We start from the raw sequence: 16914 nt of genomic DNA, 5'->3' as shown, positions 1-16914 counted from the left end.
CGCTGAGGCGTCGCCGCTTCGGTACAAAACGGCTTAGGCGGCACCGCCTTTCCCGCCCCGCGCCGCGAGGCCTCGCTCCGCCGCCACTCCCAGGCACAAAATGGCCGCCGCGGCGTGAGGGCGGGAGAGCGGCGCGGGGCGGGAAATCTCGCGAGGTTTCAAACCCATCGCCCTATCTCCTTGCGTGGGCGGTGCCGAGATCTCGCGAGAGCTCGCGTCGCCGGGGGGGAGCATCATGGCGGCGGCATTGACGGCGGCGCGACGGCGCCTGTTGCGGGCCGCGCTGCGGCCGCACGCGGTGAGTGACCAATCAGAGCCCAGTCCGCCACACCGGGGACCCCACCCACGCCGGTTCCCGCCGGTTCTCGCCTGTTCCCGCCGGTTCCCGCCGCACCGGCGGCGCGTGATCGGCTGGTGCGAGCGCCGAGGCGGGGCGCGCGCCCTCACGGTGTGGGGAGGGGCTCGAAAGCGGCGGACCGGGCTCTGATTGGCTCCTGAGGGGATGTGGCCCCGATTCGCGAATGCTGATTGGCTGGGCCTCGCCGGGTGGGCGGGACCGGGCTGCGCCTGGCGCTGTGATTGGCTGATATTTGCTGGGGGTCGGAGAGTGGGGGTCGGGGGTCGCAAAATGGGGGGGCCGGGGGCGCGTCCCGGGTGGGAAATGCCCTCGAATGACCCCCGGGATCAATGTGGATCTTAATTAGGTACGCTTAATTATGGTTTTTGCATTAATGAGGCATTTGGGAAGAGGTCCTGGATCATGGGGAGGTCCTGGGGGTGCTCCTGCGCTGTTTTGGGGAGGGGGGTTTGGGATCTTTGGAGGGGGGGGAGCACCTGAGACCCTTGGGGGAGGGTCCTTGGGGAAGGGTCGGGGGTCCCTGGAAGGGGCTGGGTCCTTTTGGGAGGGGCGGTTCTGGGTCTCTTGGGAGGCGCGGGGGGGTTGGGTTCTTTGGGGGGCTCTGTGGGGGTCTGGGGACCCCCCCTCACCCACGGGACCCCTCCCCTTCCAGGTGTGGATTCCCCAGGCTGGGATTTCCCACGATGCCGAACGGCTCCACCTCCCCCCCGTGAGTGCCCCCTCCCCCCCAAAACCCCTCCAGCACCTGGGGGGGGCTCACAGGGACCCCCTGACCTGCGCTGGGGGGTCCCCAACCCCTTTTTCCTCCCTCTTGGGGGGGTTTGGTGGCAGCCCCCCACCCCCCTTAACTGGGGGTGGCTCCAAGCGCCACATTTTGGGGGGGGGGGGGCTCCTGGGTGGGGGTTTGGGGCTTGAGGGGGATTTTGGGGGGGTCCTGACCCCCCCCCCAAGTCTGCCTGTCACTAACGGCCCCATTTTCTCTCCCCACAGCAACGCAGCATCGTGAGTACCCCAAAATCATCGGGGGAGGGGGCTCCAAAAATCATTCGGGGGGCTTGAAAACACGGGGGGGGGGGGCCCAAAAACCATTGGGGGGGCCCCAAAAAGCATCGGAGAGTCCCAAAAACCAGCGGAAGGAGGGCCCAAAAAATCACTGAGAGGGTCCAAAAAGCACCAGGGAAGCCCCAAAAATCACTGAGGGAGACCCCAAAAACCACCCGGGGAGCGGTCCCAGAAACAACGGGGGGGGTGGGGGGTCCCCAAAAACCCCTGGGTGGGGGGGGGGGGGTGAATGGGGCTGAACATTGGGGGGTGGGGGATGCCGGGATTGGGAAGATGGGGGAAGGAGGGGGGGTGGGGGGACAGAAGGAGGGGCTTTGGGGGGGGTGGGGACCCCCAATGCTGACCCCAACCCCCCCCTCCGGTGTCCCCACAGCCCCCCCCCCGCCAAGTACGGGGGACGCCACACGGTGACGCTGATCCCGGGCGACGGCATCGGCCCCGAGCTGATGCTGCACGTCAAGGAGGTCTTCAGGTGGGGACCCCTACCCTTTTTGGGGACCCCCGCCCCCCTGAGGGTGGGGGGGGGACATGTGGGGGGGGTGGATTTTGGGGTGCGGGGTGAGGGGGTTTTTGGGGTCAGCAGGACTTGGGGGTCCGGGGTTTGGGGGCTTTGAGGGTTTTTGGGGTGCAGGGTTGGGGGGGTTGGGGGTTTTTGGGGTTTGGGGGAGTGGGGGATTTGTGGGAGGTGGGGCTTGGGGGGATTTGGGAGTTTTTGGGGCGCAGGGTCAGGGGGATTTGGGGTTTTTGGGGTCGGGGGGATTTGGGGTCACTCACGGGGCAGCAGCAGCAGCAAAGGGGGGGATTTGAGAGTTTTTGGGGTGCGGGATGAGGTTTTGGGGGGGTTTTGCAGGATTTTGGGGTTTTTGGGGTTGGGGTGGATTTGGGGTCACTCATGGGGTGGCAGCAGTAGCAAAGGGGGATTGGAGAGTTTTTAGGGTGCAGGATCGGGGGGATTTTGGGGTTTTTTGGGATGAGGAGGATTTGGGGTCACTCATGGGGTGACATCTGTGACCTGCTGCCCCTCCAGGCACGCCTGCGTCCCCGTGGACTTTGAGGAGGTTCGGGTGAACTCGGAGGCGGCCGAGGACGACGTCCAGAACGCCATCACGGCCATCCGGCGCAACGGCGTGGCCCTCAAGGGTCAGGGACCCCCCTCTGAAATCCCTCAAAAGCCCCATAATCTCCACAAAATTCCCCAAATCCTTGTCTGATCCCGTTTTCCTCCCGTTCAGGGAACATCGAGACCAACCACAACCTCCCCCCCAGCCACAAATCCCGGAACAACCTCATCAGGTGGGCGCTGGGGCAGGGCACTGGGAGCACTGGGAGGAGGACTGGGAGAAGTTTTGGGGGTGGATTTGCATCTTTTTGGGGGTGGATTTGCATCTTTTTGGGCGGGAACAGGACCAGCCTGGATCTCTACGCCAACGTGATCCACTGCCAGAGCCTGCCTGGGGTGGAGACGCGGCACCGGGACATCGACATCCTCATCGTCAGGGAGAACACCGAGGGCGAGTACAGCTCCCTGGAGCACGAGGTGGGCATGGAAACCACCCCAAAACCCCCCCAAATCTCCCTAAAAAGCACTGGGGGGGGGGGGGGGGGGGGGGGGGGGGAGGAGGGGCGTGACCAACACCTGGGCCACGCCCCACCACGCCCACTCAGGTTATTCGTCTGGGGACCCTGTGTGGGCCATGCCCCCCAGGTGAAAGGGACACGCCCACCCCCAGGTGGGTCCTGCATTGGCCACACCCCCTTGTGCTTGGCTCCACCCCCTGTGCTAGCACTGGCCACACCCCCAGCGCTGGGCCCCGCCCCCTTTGTCCTAGCTCTGCCCTATTGGCCGGCAGTGACCACACCCCCAAATCCAGGCCACGCCCTTCGAGGAAGCCACACCCCCTTTCCCATAGCCCCACCCCATTGGCTGCCTGTGGCCACACCCCTGCCTGGGCTCCACCCCCCCCGGCCACACCCTTGGAGGAGGCCACTCCCCCCCATCCATACTGCAGCTCCACTGGCTGGGGGTGGCCACGCCCAGCGCTGAGGCCACACCCAAGGGCTGAGGCCACACCCCTGCCACACCCCAAGGGTGGTCACAGAGCCAGGGCTGAGGCCACGCCCCTGCCACACCCAAAGGGTGATGTCACATTCCTGCCACGCCCAACGGTGATGCCACGCCCCTGCCACACCCCAGGGCTGAGGCCACACCCCAGGGCTGAGGCCACACCCCAGGGCTGAGGACACGCCCCTGCCACACCCAAGGGTGATGCCACGCCCAGGGCTGAGGCCACGCCCCCTCCCCACCCCGCTCCGCCCATGCCCCGCCCATGCCCCGCCCGTGCCACACCCGTGCCACGCCCGCGTGCCCCCGCAGAGCGTGGCGGGGGTGGTGGAGAGCCTCAAGATCATCACGGCCGGCCGCTCGCGCCGCATCGCCCACTACGCCTTCGGGCTGGCCCGCGCCGCCGCCCGGCGCAGCGTCACCGCCGTGCACAAGGCCAACATCATGTACGGGGGGCTGGGGGCTCCCAGGGGGGTCCTGGGGGGGGTCCCAGGGGGGTTCAGAGGTGTTCTGGGGGTGTTCCGGGGGGTTCTTGGGGCGTTTCAGGTGTCTTGGTGGAGGGGCTGGGGGTGGTCGGGGTGCTGGGGGGAGGCTGGAGGTGTCCCAGGGATCCTTGGGGGGGTTTTGGGGGTCCTGGGGGGGGGTTTTGGGGGTCCCGGGGGGTTTTGGGGGGGTCTTTGGGGTATCTGAGGGGAGGTGCTGCCTTCAGTACAGCCCATAGGACGGCGAGGGAGGGGTTTTCTTGGGTTTTGAGGGGTGCTGGGGGGGTCTTGGCGGAGATTTGGGGGGGTCCTGAGGTAGTGCCGGGGGTCCTGGAGGGGAGCTGGGGTTGGTTTAGGGGTCCCGGGGGGGTTCTGGAGGTGTTTTGAGGGTCCTTGGGGGGCTTTTGGGGGTCCTGGGGGTCTTGAGGGGGGTTCTGGGGGGGCTGAGGGTTCTGAGGGAGGGTGTTGGGGGGTCCCAGAGGTGTTTTGGGAGGCCTGGGGGGGTTTGGGGGGTCCCAGGGGTATCCCGGGTCTTTCAGGGGGGTCAATCCCACTGAACCCAGTCCCAAACCCCACAGGAAATTGGGGGATGGGCTGGGGGGGCTCCCAGGGATATCCTGGATTTTCCGGGGGGGGTGGGATCCCAGGGGCTATCCTGGATTTTTTGGGGGCGATCCCGGGGCTATCCCAGATTCTTTTGGGGGTGATCCTGGGGCTATCACAGATTCTTTTGGGGGCGATCCTGGGGCTATCCCGGATTCTTTTAGGGGGAATCCCGGGGCTATCCCAGATTCTTTTGGGGGCGATCCTGGGGCTATCCCGGATTTTTTGGGGGGAGATCCCAGGGCTATCCCAGATTTTTTTGGGGGGAATCCCGGAGCTATCACAGATTCTTTTGGGGGCGATCCTGGGGCTATCCCGGATTTTTTTGGGGGCGATCCCGAGGCTATCCCGGATTCTTTTAGGGGGAATCTTGGGGCTATCCCAGATTCTTTTGGGGGTGATCCTGGGGCTATCCCGGATTTTTTGGGGGGAGATCCCGGGGCTATCCCAGATTTTTTGGGGGCGATCCTGGGGCTATCCTGGATTTTTTTGGGGGCGATCCCGGGGCTATCCCGGATTTTTTTGGGGGCGATCCTGGGGCTATCCCGGATTCTTTTAGGGGGAATCCCGGGGCTATCCCAGATTCTTTTGGGGATGATCCTGGGGCTATCCCGGATTTTTTGGGGGGAGATCCCGGGGCTATCCTGCTTTTTTTGGGGGGAATCCCGAGGCTATCCCGGATTTTTTTGGGGGCAATCCTGGGGCTATCCCAGATTCTTTTGGGGGCGATCCCGGGGCTATCCTCCTTTTTTTGGGGGGAATCCCGAGGCTATCCCGGATTCTTTTGGTGGCGATCCCGGGGCTATCCTGGATTTTTTTGGGGGCAATCCCGAGGCTATCCCGGATTTTTTTGGGGGCTATCCCGGCTTTCCCGGGGCTGTCACCCGCAGGAAGCTGGGGGACGGGCTGTTCCTGCAGTGCTGCCAGGAAGTGGCGGCCGAGTACCCTGAGATCACGTTCCGCAGCATGATCGTGGACAACACCACCATGCAGGTGTGCCCCTCCCCCCTCCCCCCTGACCTCCCCCCGGGGCTCCCAGTGCTCCCAGTAACCCCAGTAACCCCCCCTCCGGTGCCCAGCTGGTGTCGCGCCCGCAGCAGTTCGACGTGATGGTGATGCCCAACCTCTACGGGAACATCGTCAACAACGTCTGCGCCGGGCTCGTGGGGGGGCCCGGCCTCGTGCCCGGTGCCAACTACGGCCACGACTACGCCGTGTTCGAGACCGTGGGTCTGGGGGGGTCCGGGGGGGTCCAGGGGGGGTCCTGGGAGGGTCCAGGGGGGGTTTAGGACATGGGGACGGCCAGCACAGGGTCACTGGGAGCACTGGTGAGGGGAGCCGGGCTCGTCCCCAGCGTCAGCCATGCCGTGTGTGAGGCTGGGGGGCCTGGGGGGGTTTTGGGGGAGTCCAGAGGGGCACTGGGAGCACTGGGGGGAACTGGGAGGGCTGGTGGAGGGACCTGGTCTTGGTCCTGGCACCTATTGCTGGCCACGACTACGCCGTGTGGGAGACCATGGGTCTGCGGGGGGGTTTGGGGGAGTTCAGAGGGGCACTGGGAGCACTGGGAGCATTGGGAGGGGTGGAGGAGAGGTTACAAGTGGTATTGGGGGTCTGGGGGTCACCAGCATTGGGTGGGACTGGGGTTTTGGGGGGGCACTGGGAGCACTGGGGGGCTCATTGAGAGGGTGCTAGGGAGTCCTGGGGGAGTCCAGAGAGCCACTGGGAGGGCACTGGGATGTTACTGGTGGGGCTGGGAGGACACTGGGAGCACTGGGAGGGCACTGGCACATTACTGGTGGGACTGGGGGGACACTGGGAGCACTGGGAGGGCACTGAGACATTACTGGTGGGACTGGGGGGGACCCTGGGAGCACTGGGAGGGCGCTGGGACGTTACTGGTGGGACTGGAGCTGCTGGTGACAGGAGGGGCTGGGGGATTCGATAGCTCTGGGAAGGGGCTGGGGGGTCTCGTGGGGTACTGGGAGCACTGGGGGGGACTGGGAGCAGCCCGGGAGGGTCCTGAGGGGCCGTGTCCCCCCCAGGCCACCCGGAACACCGGGAAGAGCATCGCCAACCGCAACATCGCCAACCCCACGGCCGCGCTGCTGGCGGCCTGCATGATGCTGGACCACCTGCGGTGGGCGGGGCCGGGGCACACCTGGGGGGATGGGCACACCTGGGGGGATGGGCACACCTGGGGGGAGCAGGGCACACCTGGGGGGATGGGCACACCTGGGGGGATGGGCACACCTGGGGGGAGCAGGGCACACCTGGGAGGGGCGGGGCACACCTGGGAGGGGATGGGCACACCTGGGAGGGGATGGGCACACCTGGGGGGAGCAGGGCACACCTGGGGGGATGGGCACACCTGGGAGGGGATGGGCACACCTGGGAGGGGATGGGCACACCTGGGAGGGGATGGGCACACCTGGGGGGATGGGCACACCTGGGGGGATGGGCACACCTGGGGGGGATGGGCACACCTGGGGAGGCTGCGGCAGAGTGGGGAACACCTGGGAGGGGCTGGGTGAGGGGTGAGGTTAAAAGGGGGCGTGGCTTCCTCAGTGGGAGGGGCTGGGGAGGGGGCGGAGCCTGATCCAGGTGGGCGGGGCGAGGCCTCTGGGTGCTCACCTGGGGGGTTCCCCCCCCGGCTGGGCTGGGCGTGGCTCGCTGACGCGGGCGTGGCCCGTGCTTGCCCCGCCCCCAGGCTGCACAGCCACGCCTCCACCATCCGCCAGGCCGTGCTGGCCTCGTTGGACGACCCCCGGGTAAGCCCCGCCCCCACCTGCCCCGACGGGCGTGGCCCCGGACATGTGGGCGTGGCCACCAGCCCCGCCCTGCCCTGGCTCCGCCCTCCCGCAGACGCACACGCCGGACATCGGGGGCCAGGGCACGACCTCGGGCGCTGTCCAGAGCATCATCTCCCACCTGCCCCGCGCCTGAGCTGGACACTCGGACCCTGAGGGAACCCCCTGGGACCCCGACACCCTCCAGGACACTCCCAGGACCCCAAAATACCCCTGGGACTCCTCCAGGACCCCCCCCAGGACTCCTCCAAAACCACGAAACACTCCAGGGCACTGCTCCACCCCTTGTAGGACCACCCCAAATCCTCCCAGGACCCCCCACAGGACCCCAAAACATCTCCAGGACTTCCCCCTGCAGGACCACAGCACAGTTCTGGGAGCCCTTCTAGGACCACAACGCACCCCCAGGACCCTAAAACACCCCCAGGACCACAAACAAACACTCGGGACCCCAAAACACTTCCAGGACACCCCCAGGACCACGATGCACTCTCAGGACCACCAACAGACTTGCAGCACTCCAACACACCTCCAGGACACTCCCAGAACCCCAAAGACCTCCCAGAACACTCCTCCGACCCCAACACACCTCCAGGACACTCCCAGAACCCCAAAAGACCCCCAGAACACTCCTCCGACCCCAACCCACTTCCAGGACACCCCCAGGACCACCAACAGACTTGTAGGACCCCAACACACTTCCAGGACACTCCCAAGACCCCAAAAGACCCCCCCAGGACCCTCCCAGGACCACGATGCACCCCCCAGGACTCTGAGGCCTCCCAAGACCCCCAATAAAAACCCCAGGAGCACCACGAGCCTCCCCCGTGCCCCTGGTTTATTGCGGTCGGGGGCGGGGCTAGGGGCGGAGCCAGGGGTGCTGCAGGCACTGGCGGGCCGTGGCCCTGCGGGCGGGCTCGAAGGCCAGCATGGGCCGCAGGAAGCGGGCGAAGGCGGCCGCCGGCCCCCGGGGCCACTCGTACTTCTCCTGCAGCACCGCCCGCAGCCCCCAGGGCCGCAGGTGCCGGATGTGCCGCAGCTCACCTGGGGAAGGGCGGGGTCAGGGGCGGGGCCGGCGCGGGACTCGCCCTCCACGGGTCACACACAGCCCTCGCTCAGGGGGAGGGGCCAGGGAAGGACACGCCCCCCAATCCCAGGGTGGGTGGGGGAAGGGTTGGCTGGCCACGCCCACTGGGTGTGGTCAGGACACGCCCCATCCCATGACCCCATCTGTAGCCCTGCTCTCTTCCATGTGGCCACGCCCCTTTTGGGTGTGGCACCACCTCCACCCCTCATTTGCATAACCCCGCCTCGACCCCCACCTGCAGGACCCCACCCCTGCCACACCCATAGTGCCACGCCCAGCCCTTAACCCCGCCCCCCTCAGACCCCCACTCGGCCACGCCCAGCTCTGGCCACGCCCACCGACCACACCCAGCTCTGGCCACGCCCACCGACCACACCCAGCTCTGGCCACGCCCTCACCCTTCCTGTTGAAGAACTCGCGGGAGTAGCGCCCGCCCAGGGCCACGTGCCGGGGGATCTCCCCCAGCAGCTCGATCACGTGGGCGATGTGGTCTGCACAGGACACGCCCCTTTTAGCCACGCCCACCCCTTACCTGCCCCCACCGCCACATGGGGACATGGATGTGGCCACGCCCACACGGGATGGCGTCATTGGCCACGCCCCCTTGGGCAATAAACCACGACCCCTTGGCAATCCCCCAGCCCCATTGGCTGCCAGTGGCCACACCCCTGCGGTGGCCACCACCCACTTTTGGCCACGCCCCTACATGCAGACCACGCCCACTTGTTGGGACCCCACCCTTGGAAGAGACCACGCCCCCTTGGCCACAACTCATTGCTATTGGCTGTCAGAGGCCACACCCCCGGCTCCGCCTTGTTGCTGCTGAAGCCCCGCCCTTTGAGGCCACGCCCAGGCCACGCCCCGGCCACACCCACCCTCGTCCCGGCTGTACTCCTCCCCCGAGTGCGGCTCGAACAGGTAATCGCCGGTGGCCAGCTCGAACGCCTGCGGGGACAGTGGGCTTTGGGGGGCCCTGGGGGGTGGGGCAGCCCCCCCTCACCATGGGGAGCCCCCCCTCACCATGGGGAGCCCCCCCTCACCATGCAGGCCGTGCTCCAGATGTCGGCGGGGGGGCCGTACCCCGCCCCCAGCAGCACCTCCAGGGCCCGGTACTGGCGGGTCTGGATGTCCTCGGTGAAGTGTTTGTGCTGGGGAGGGGGACACAGGGGGTCACCCCTTGCCCCGGGGGGGGCACCCCCACACCCCCACAACCCCCCTGAACACCCTCAAATCCCCACAATACCCCCCAAGCCCCCCCGGAACTCTCCTCACACCCCCAGACCCCCTAAACCCCCCAAGCCCCCCCGGAACTCTCCTCACACCCCCAGACCCCCTAAAGCCCCCAACCCCCCCCCAACCTCCCACCACACCCCCAGACTCCCCCAATCCCCCTCAAACCCACCCCTCTGTCCCCCAATCTGTCCAAACCTGCACCAGAACCACCCCAAAATCAACCTGACCCCCAAAACCTTGCCCCCAGTGCTCCTCCCAGTCCCTCCCAGTGTCCCCAGCCCCCCCCTCACCACCCAGCAGCCGTTGCCCAGATCCGCGATCTTGATGCGCAGCCGGGGGGCGGAGCGGGGGTCCAGGGGGTTCTCCTGCCCCCCCGGCAGCCCCCCCTCACCTGGGAGGGGACAATGGGGACGTTGGGGGGACACTCGGGTTCCCCCCCGCCCCCCACAGCCCCACCCCACAGCCCCCATTGCCTTCACAGCCCCAAGAGACCCCCCAAATCCTCCCCCCCTCCCAAATTGCCCCTGCAGACTCCCCCCAACCCTGAACACCCCCCAATTCCCCCTCCAGGCCCCCTCAACCCCAAATTGCCCCCCAAATCCACTCCCAATTGCCCCTCTGGACCCCAAATTGTCCCTCCAGACCCCCCCAACCCCAAATTGCCCCCAAATCCACCCCAAATCGCCCCCCCAACCTCCCCTGGTGCCCCCCCCTGCTGACCGAGGGGTGTGGGGAGCCCCTCGGAGCCCCCCGAAATGAGGGAGCTGGAGGTAGGGGTGAACAGGGAGTCGGAGGCTGAGCTGGGGCTGGGGGGGCGCCGGGGGGGTCCCGTTCCCCCCCTGGAGGCGCAGGACCCCCCCCGAAAATCCGTCGCTGGATCCCCCCGCCGGCAGCGTGTGCACCCCCGAGGACGAGGCCCCGCTCGGGGGGCTCCCCCCGAGCTCCTCCGAGGGGTCCGGGGGGGCTTCTGCAGGAAGAAAGAGACCCTGAGACCCCCCAAATTTACCCCAAAAGCTCCCAGGTGTCCCTTAGCCCCCCCCCTTCCCCCCCCCCCCCCAATTTCTGGACCCCTTGCACCGGTTAAAGGGGGAATCCCCCCAACCCCCACACGACCCCCAAAAGCAGCTGCCAGGGACCCCCAACCCCACCCAGCTGGGTCCCCAAACCTTCTCTGGGGTCTCCCCAAGTCGTTCTTTGGGGTCCTCCCTACCCATGACTCCCAATCCCACTCTGGGGACTCCAACCCACCTCCAGACCCCTCCCAGGACCCCAATCCACCTCTCCCCCTCACCAGATGTCACAAAATTCCCCTCTCTGGGGTCCCCCTCTCCTCCTCCCTGAGCCCCGGGACCCCCTTGACATCCCCCCAGGTCCCCCCTGGCACTGACCAGGGTCCCCAGAACCCCCCAATGTCCCCCCCAAACCCCTGATTGGAGTCTCTGGGTGTCTCCAGGACCCCCCAATGTCCCCCCCCCTGCACTGACCGGGGTCACTGGGGGTCCCCGGCCCCCCCCCGGTGTCGCGGAGCTGCTCCAGGTCCCGCAGGCGCTGGGCCAGGAGGTGCCGCTGTCGCCGCTGCCGCCGCCGGCGCCGCCGCCGCTGTGCCCGGGACAGGCGCTCCTGGGGGGGAAGGAGGGATTCTGGGGGGGTTTCCTCGATTTTGGGGGTCCTGGGATTGGGGGGGGTCCTGGGACAGTCACTCCTGGGGCGGAAGGAGGGATTCTGGGGGGGTTTCCTCAATTTCGGGGGTCCTGGGATTGGGGGGGTCCTGGGACAGCCGTTCCTGGGGGGAGAAGGAGGGATTCTGGGGGGGTTTCCTTGATTTTGGGGGATCCCGGTATTGGGGGGGTCCCGGGACAGCTGCTCCTGGGAAGAAGAAGGGATTCTGGGGGGGGTTTCCTTGATTTTGGGGGGTCCTGGGATCAGGGCTCCTTGATTTGGGTGGGTGCCAAGATTGGGGGATCCTCGATTTGGGGGTGGCAAAGACAAGTGTGGAAAACATGCGAGAGTGCACAGGTGAGCACGCACAGGTGTGCAAGGACAGGTGTGCACACACAGATGAGCATGCACAGGTGAGCACACACACACAGGTGAGCTCACACCCACACAGGTGTGCAACGACAGAGCAGCATGCACAGGTGAGCATGCACAGGTGAGCAAACACACCCAGGTGCGAAGGCACACCCAGGTGAGCACACACACAGGTGTGAGGGCACACACACACACACACAGAGGTGTGAGGGCACACACACACAGGTGAGCACACACACAGGTGTGAGAGCACACACACACACACAGGTGAGCACACACACAGGTGTGAGGGCACACACACACCCAGGTGAGCACACCCAGGTGTGAGGGCACACACACACACAGGTGAGCACACCCAGGTGTGAGGGCACACACACACACACACACACACACAGGTGTGAGGGCACACACACCCAGGTGAGCACACCCAGGTGTGAGGGCACACACACACACACACACAGGTGTGAGGGCACACACACCCAGGTGAGCACACACACAGGTGTGAGGGCACACACACACACAGGTGAGCACACCCAGGTGTGAGGGCACACACACACACACACCCAGGTGTGAGGGCACACACACACACACACACACCCCCAGGTGTGAGGGCACACACACCCAGGTGAGCACACACACAGGTGTGAGGGCACACACACACACACACACACAGGTGTGAGGGCACACACACCCAGGTGAGCACACACACAGGTGTGAGGGCACACACACAGGTGAGCACACACACAGGTGTGAGGGCACACACACACAGGTGTAAAGGCACACACACACACACAGGTGAGCACACACCCAGGTGTGAGGGCACACACACACACACACACCCAGGTGTGAGGGCACACACACACACACACGCACACTCACAGGTGTAAAGGCACACACACACCCCCAGGTGAGCACACACCCAGGCGTGAGGGCACACACACACACACACCCCCAGGTGAGCACACACCCAGGTGTGAGGGCACACACACACACACACACCCAGGTGAGCACACACCCAGGTGTGAGGGCACACACACACACACACACACAGGTGTGAGGGCACACACACACACACACACACACACCCAGGTGAGCACACACCCAGGCGTGAGGGCACACACACACACACACACCCAGGTGAGCACACACACAGGTGTGAGGGCACACACACACACAGGTGAGCACACACCCCCCCAGGTGAGCACACCCCCGTGCGATGCCCCCCCCGTCACTCACAGGCTCCTCCTGGGGTGCCGAGCTCACTGTGGACAGACAGGACATGCAGGGGGGGCTCAGGGCTCAGCACGGCCCCCCCCAGCTCAGGTGTGGGGCAATCGGGGGGTACCTGAATTCCAGGGGGACCCCCAGACCCCAGCGGGGACGATCGGGGGCACCTGAGCTTTTGGGGGATCAGGAGGTACCTGCACCCCTGGGGTGCATTTTGGGGGTCACCTGCACCCCTGGAGGTCCATGCACCCCTGGGGTGGATTTTGGGGGTTACCTGCACTCCTGGGGCTACCTGTGCTGTGGGGTGGATTTTGGGGGTTACCTGCACCCCAGGATAGATTTTTTTGGGGTCCCTGCACCCGAGGGGTGAATTTTTGGGGTACCTGTGCTGTGGGGGGAGGCCAATCCCCTTGTGCCCAGGCTGCCAGGTGCCTCAGGAATGTCAGGGGGTCCCTGCACCCTAGCATAGATTTTTGGGGATCCCTGCACCCCGAGGTTGGATTTTAGGGGTCCCTGCACCCCGGGGTTGGGTTTTGGGGGTACCTGCGCTCCTGGGGGGGCCGTCCCCCCGTGCCCAGCGCGCGGCCTCGGCCGCCAGGTGCCTCAGGAAGGGCTCTTGGACGCAGAGCAGGACGTTCTCGGGCTTGATGTCGGTGTGGATGATCTTGCACTTGGTGTGCAGGTAATCCAGGCCCTCCAGCACCTCCAATAGGGGGTCCCCAAATCGGGGAGGGGCACCTCAAATCGGGGTGGGACACCCCCAAGCAAGGGGGGCACCCCAAAGCAAGGGGAGGCTCCCCGAGGGGTGGGGTGAGCAGAACCCCCCCCCCCCCCCCCAAAATCAAGCCCTGGGAGGATGTTGGGGGGCTGGGGGTGTTTGAAGGGGGAATGTGAGGATCTGGGGGGGACCACAAGGAAATTTGGGGGATTTGGGAGCTGTTTGGGGTTCCCATATGGATGTGGGGGGGATCTGGGGGCTGTTTGGGGTTCCCATATGGATGTGGGGGGGATCTGGGGGCTGTTTGGGGTTCCCATGGGGAGCTTTAGAAGGAACACATCAGGTTCCTGTGGGGTGGTGGCTGTGGGGTATTCAGAAGACTCTGGGCAGGACATTTTGGGGTCGCAGGGAGCCGGGGGGGTTTGGGGGCACACAGGACCCCCCCTCACCTGCCTGACGATGCTCTTGACGCAGGGCAGGGGCAGCCCCTGGTAGTTGGATTTGATGATCCAGCGCAGGAGTTGGTGCCCCAGCACCTCCAGCACCATGCAAACATCTGGGGCGGGGGGGCAGCTAAGGAGCCCCCAGACCCCTGGGACCCCCCCCACAGTGCACGGAACTCGGGGTACCCCCCCCCCCCCATGGTCCCCCCCAAAAGGATACGGACACCATTGACCCCCGAAATCTTGAAGTCATCGATGAGCTGCACGATGTTCTCACGTTTGGGGTCACTGGGGTCGGAATCCCGGACCTGGAGGGGGGGCACGGGGTGGGGGTTATGGGGGTGAATTTGGGGGTCCCCGGTTTGGGGGCGCCGGGGGCACTCACACATTTCAGCAGCTTGATCTCATCCAGGGCCGTCTCGGTGTATTGGGGGGCACTTTTCACCACCTTCAGCGCCACAAAACGTTTCCTCCTGCCCGGGGCAGCCAAAAGCCAAGGGAGGCCCCCCCAGAATTCCAGGAGAGCCCCCCTCCGACCCCCCAGAAGCCCCCCCCGGTGTCCCCGCACTCACCGGAGGTCCCAGCAGAGCCACACGGTGGAGAAGTGTCCCCAGCCCAGCTTGCGAACCACATGGTAGCGCCCGTGGAAAAGGTCCCCGATCCGAACCGGGTAATACCCCCCTGGGGAGGGGGGCACGGGCGGGGGGGAATTGTCACCCTGGGGCTCGGGGATCCCCCCCGATACTCCCAAAAGCAGCGGGGTGTCCCCACCTTTGCAGTAATCGCGGGGGTCCTCCTGCTCCCCCTCGTCGGAGCCCAGCAGCGCCTCGGACAGCGATGGCAGCGGCGGGGGGGGGTCTGGGGACACCTCTCCGGGGGGGCTGGGGGTCCTGGGGGGGGATGGACACACAGGCTGGGATCCCCCCGTGGCCGGGCCACCAAGTCCCAGATCCCAGCGGACCCCGTATTTGTCCCCCCTCCCCAAAATTCGGTCCCTTTGGGGTCTTCTCTCTGCCCCACCCCCCATACCTGGTCCCTTCGGGGGTCTCCCCCATGCTGGGGGGGGTCCCAGGCTGGTCCCACGGGGACAGAAGAGCCGGGAATGGTGCCAGGGGAGCGCTGGGAGGTCCCAGAGGCCCCCCCGGACTGGGTGCGGGGCATTCTGGGCCATCACCCCCCCAAAATAGAAATGACCTCAAGGCCCCCTGGCCCCACGGGGCTAAAAATAGCCCTGGAGGGGGAGGGGAGGCCCGGAATGTGCCCCCCCCTCCCCCAAAAGGGGGCTCTGCTCGTGGGTCCCCTCCCCACTCTGGATAGGGGGCATGGGGGTGTCATGGCCCCGCTGACCCCCTCTCACCTTGGGGGTGGTTTTGGTTTTTTGTCCTTTTTGCGCTTTTTCCTTCTCCTGACAGGATCTGGGGGGCGGGGGGGGAGATTTGGGTGTTATGGGGGGGGTCACAGCACCACAGCTCCCCTTGTCCCCCCCAGGGACTCCGTGTCCCCCCCAGCTCCAGAATTCCCCGCCCCCCAACACTGAAATTTCCTCTCAGGGACCCCCGAATTCCCCCCTCCCCCCCCCCCAAATCCTCGGGACTCCAGTTTCCCCTCGGGAGCCCCCCCGGCATCCCTGGAACCCCTTCCCGGACTGGGAATCACCCCTCAGGACCCCCCAGTTGTGTCCCCCCCTCACGACCCCCCCCTCAGGGCACCCCCCAGCCCCGGGTCCCCCAAATTCCCCTCATCCTCCCTCCTATTTGCTCCCCCCTCCTTCCCCTCACCCTCCCCATTGCTCCTGGTCTGGGAACCGCCGCTCGCCCCTCACGACCCTTCCCCAATGCGGGACCCCCATTTTCCCCCTCACACTCCCCCTCCCCAGTGCCCCCCGAGCCCCTCCCAGGACCCTCTCCCAATATGGGACCCCCATTTTCCCCTCACGTCCCCCGCCCTCAGCACTCCCACAGTCCCAGGACCCCCATTTTCACCTCACGCTCCCCCTCCTGAGGGACCCCCGTTTTCCCCTCAGTTTTCCCCCCAGAACCCCCATTTTTCCCTCAGGATCCCCAAAACCTCAGCACACCTCCAACCCTCAGGACCCCTCCTCAGGCTCCCTCTCCTTGGGGGACTCCCACTCTCCCCTCGGGACCCCCCTCAGACCCCACTTTCCCCTCAGGACCCCCATTTTCCCCTCAGGATCCCCCTCAGACCCCACTTTCCCCTCAGGACCCCCATTTTCCCCTCAGGACCCCCACTGGCCCCTCAGGACACCCCTCGGACCCCATTGTCCCCTCAGGACCCCCATTTTCCCCTCAGGACCCCCACTGGCCCCTCAGGACACCCCTTGGACCCCATTGTCCCCTCAGGACCCCCGTTTTCCCCTCAGGACCCCCACTGGTCCCTCAGGACCCCCCTCGGACCCCACTTTCCTCCCAGGACCCCCATTTTCCCCTCAGGATCCCCCTCAGACCCCATTTTCCCCTCAGGACCCCCACTGGCCCCTCAGGACCCCCCTCGGACCCCACTTTCCCCTCAGGACCCCCATTTTCCCCTCAGGATCCCCCTCAGACCCCATTTTCCCCTCAGGACCCCCCCCCTCACCGGGCCCCCCGCGCAGCTCCATCCCCCGCGCGCGCCCCCGCTCCTCCTGCGGCGCCCCCTGGCGGCCGGGCGGGCGGCAAAGGGGCAGGGCAAACCCACGGCCAATGAGGAGCCGCCATGGGGCTGTTGGCCACGCCCCCAACGTCGCCATGGAAACGCTGCCGCGCGCGACGCCGCCGGCAGGTTCCGCGCCGCTCTGTCGCGAT

General features: G+C 66.2%; 2 protein-coding genes across 3 annotated transcripts; one reads left to right on the top strand and one right to left on the bottom strand.

The window, feature by feature from the left end:
- The first annotated feature begins 195 nt into the window (after positions 1–195).
- Positions 196–8192, top strand: IDH3G (isocitrate dehydrogenase (NAD(+)) 3 non-catalytic subunit gamma). Of its 2 annotated transcripts, none has more exons than XM_032094918.1 (13): positions 196–298; positions 1011–1067; positions 1349–1359; positions 1794–1892; positions 2448–2560; positions 2653–2713; positions 2825–2957; positions 3795–3928; positions 5458–5560; positions 5647–5793; positions 6610–6704; positions 7275–7335; positions 7430–8192. In XM_032094918.1, exons 1-13 carry the CDS (start codon positions 236–238, stop codon positions 7508–7510), a joined length of 1158 nt encoding a protein of 385 aa, XP_031950809.1. In that variant the 5' UTR covers positions 196–235; the 3' UTR covers positions 7511–8192. The 2 variants fall into 2 exon arrangements, with proteins under 2 accessions (XP_031950809.1, XP_031950810.1); XM_032094919.1 differs by lacking the exon at positions 196–298 and adding an exon at positions 673–704 and having other exon boundaries at positions 1349–1360.
- SRPK3 (SRSF protein kinase 3) lies at positions 7666–15168 on the bottom strand. The gene is made up of 17 exons (XM_032094822.1): positions 15143–15168; positions 14885–15003; positions 14686–14794; positions 14499–14586; positions 14334–14421; positions 14120–14226; positions 13496–13655; positions 13176–13412; positions 12962–12983; positions 11179–11314; positions 10415–10661; positions 9985–10085; positions 9502–9609; positions 9337–9406; positions 8860–8952; positions 7964–8418; positions 7666–7903 (listed from the first exon to the last, which is right to left on the bottom strand). Exons 1-16 carry the CDS (start codon positions 15166–15168, stop codon positions 8234–8236), a joined length of 1896 nt encoding a protein of 631 aa, XP_031950713.1. The 3' UTR covers positions 7666–7903; positions 7964–8233.
- Between the last annotated feature and the right edge of the window lie 1746 nt (positions 15169–16914).

Source organism: Corvus moneduloides, chromosome 34 (genome assembly GCF_009650955.1).
Source record: "Corvus moneduloides isolate bCorMon1 chromosome 34, bCorMon1.pri, whole genome shotgun sequence".
NCBI lineage: Eukaryota > Metazoa > Chordata > Aves > Passeriformes > Corvidae > Corvus > Corvus moneduloides.
Note: the sequence above shows the minus strand (reverse complement) of the source record. Positions and strands in the feature narration are given on the sequence as shown.

Bases quoted from the DNA above. Each gene is read 5' to 3' on its own strand.
- IDH3G (XM_032094918.1), top strand. From the start codon at position 236: ATGGCGGCGGCATTGACGGCGGCGCGACGGCGCCTGTTGCGGGCCGCG. The intron at 299-1,010 runs GTGAGTGACCAA...CTCCCCTTCCAG, and splicing joins CCGCGCTGCGGCCGCACGCG to GTGTGGATTCCCCAGGCTGG. The intron at 2,561-2,652 runs GTCAGGGACCCC...CCTCCCGTTCAG, and splicing joins CAACGGCGTGGCCCTCAAGG to GGAACATCGAGACCAACCAC.
- SRPK3 (XM_032094822.1), bottom strand. From the start codon at position 15,168: ATGGGGGAGACCCCCGAAGGGACCAG. The intron at 14,795-14,884 runs GTGGGGACACCC...CCCCCTCCCCAG, and splicing joins CCCCCGCGATTACTGCAAAG to GGGGGTATTACCCGGTTCGG. The intron at 14,422-14,498 runs GTGAGTGCCCCC...CCCCCCCTCCAG, and splicing joins AGATCAAGCTGCTGAAATGT to GTCCGGGATTCCGACCCCAG.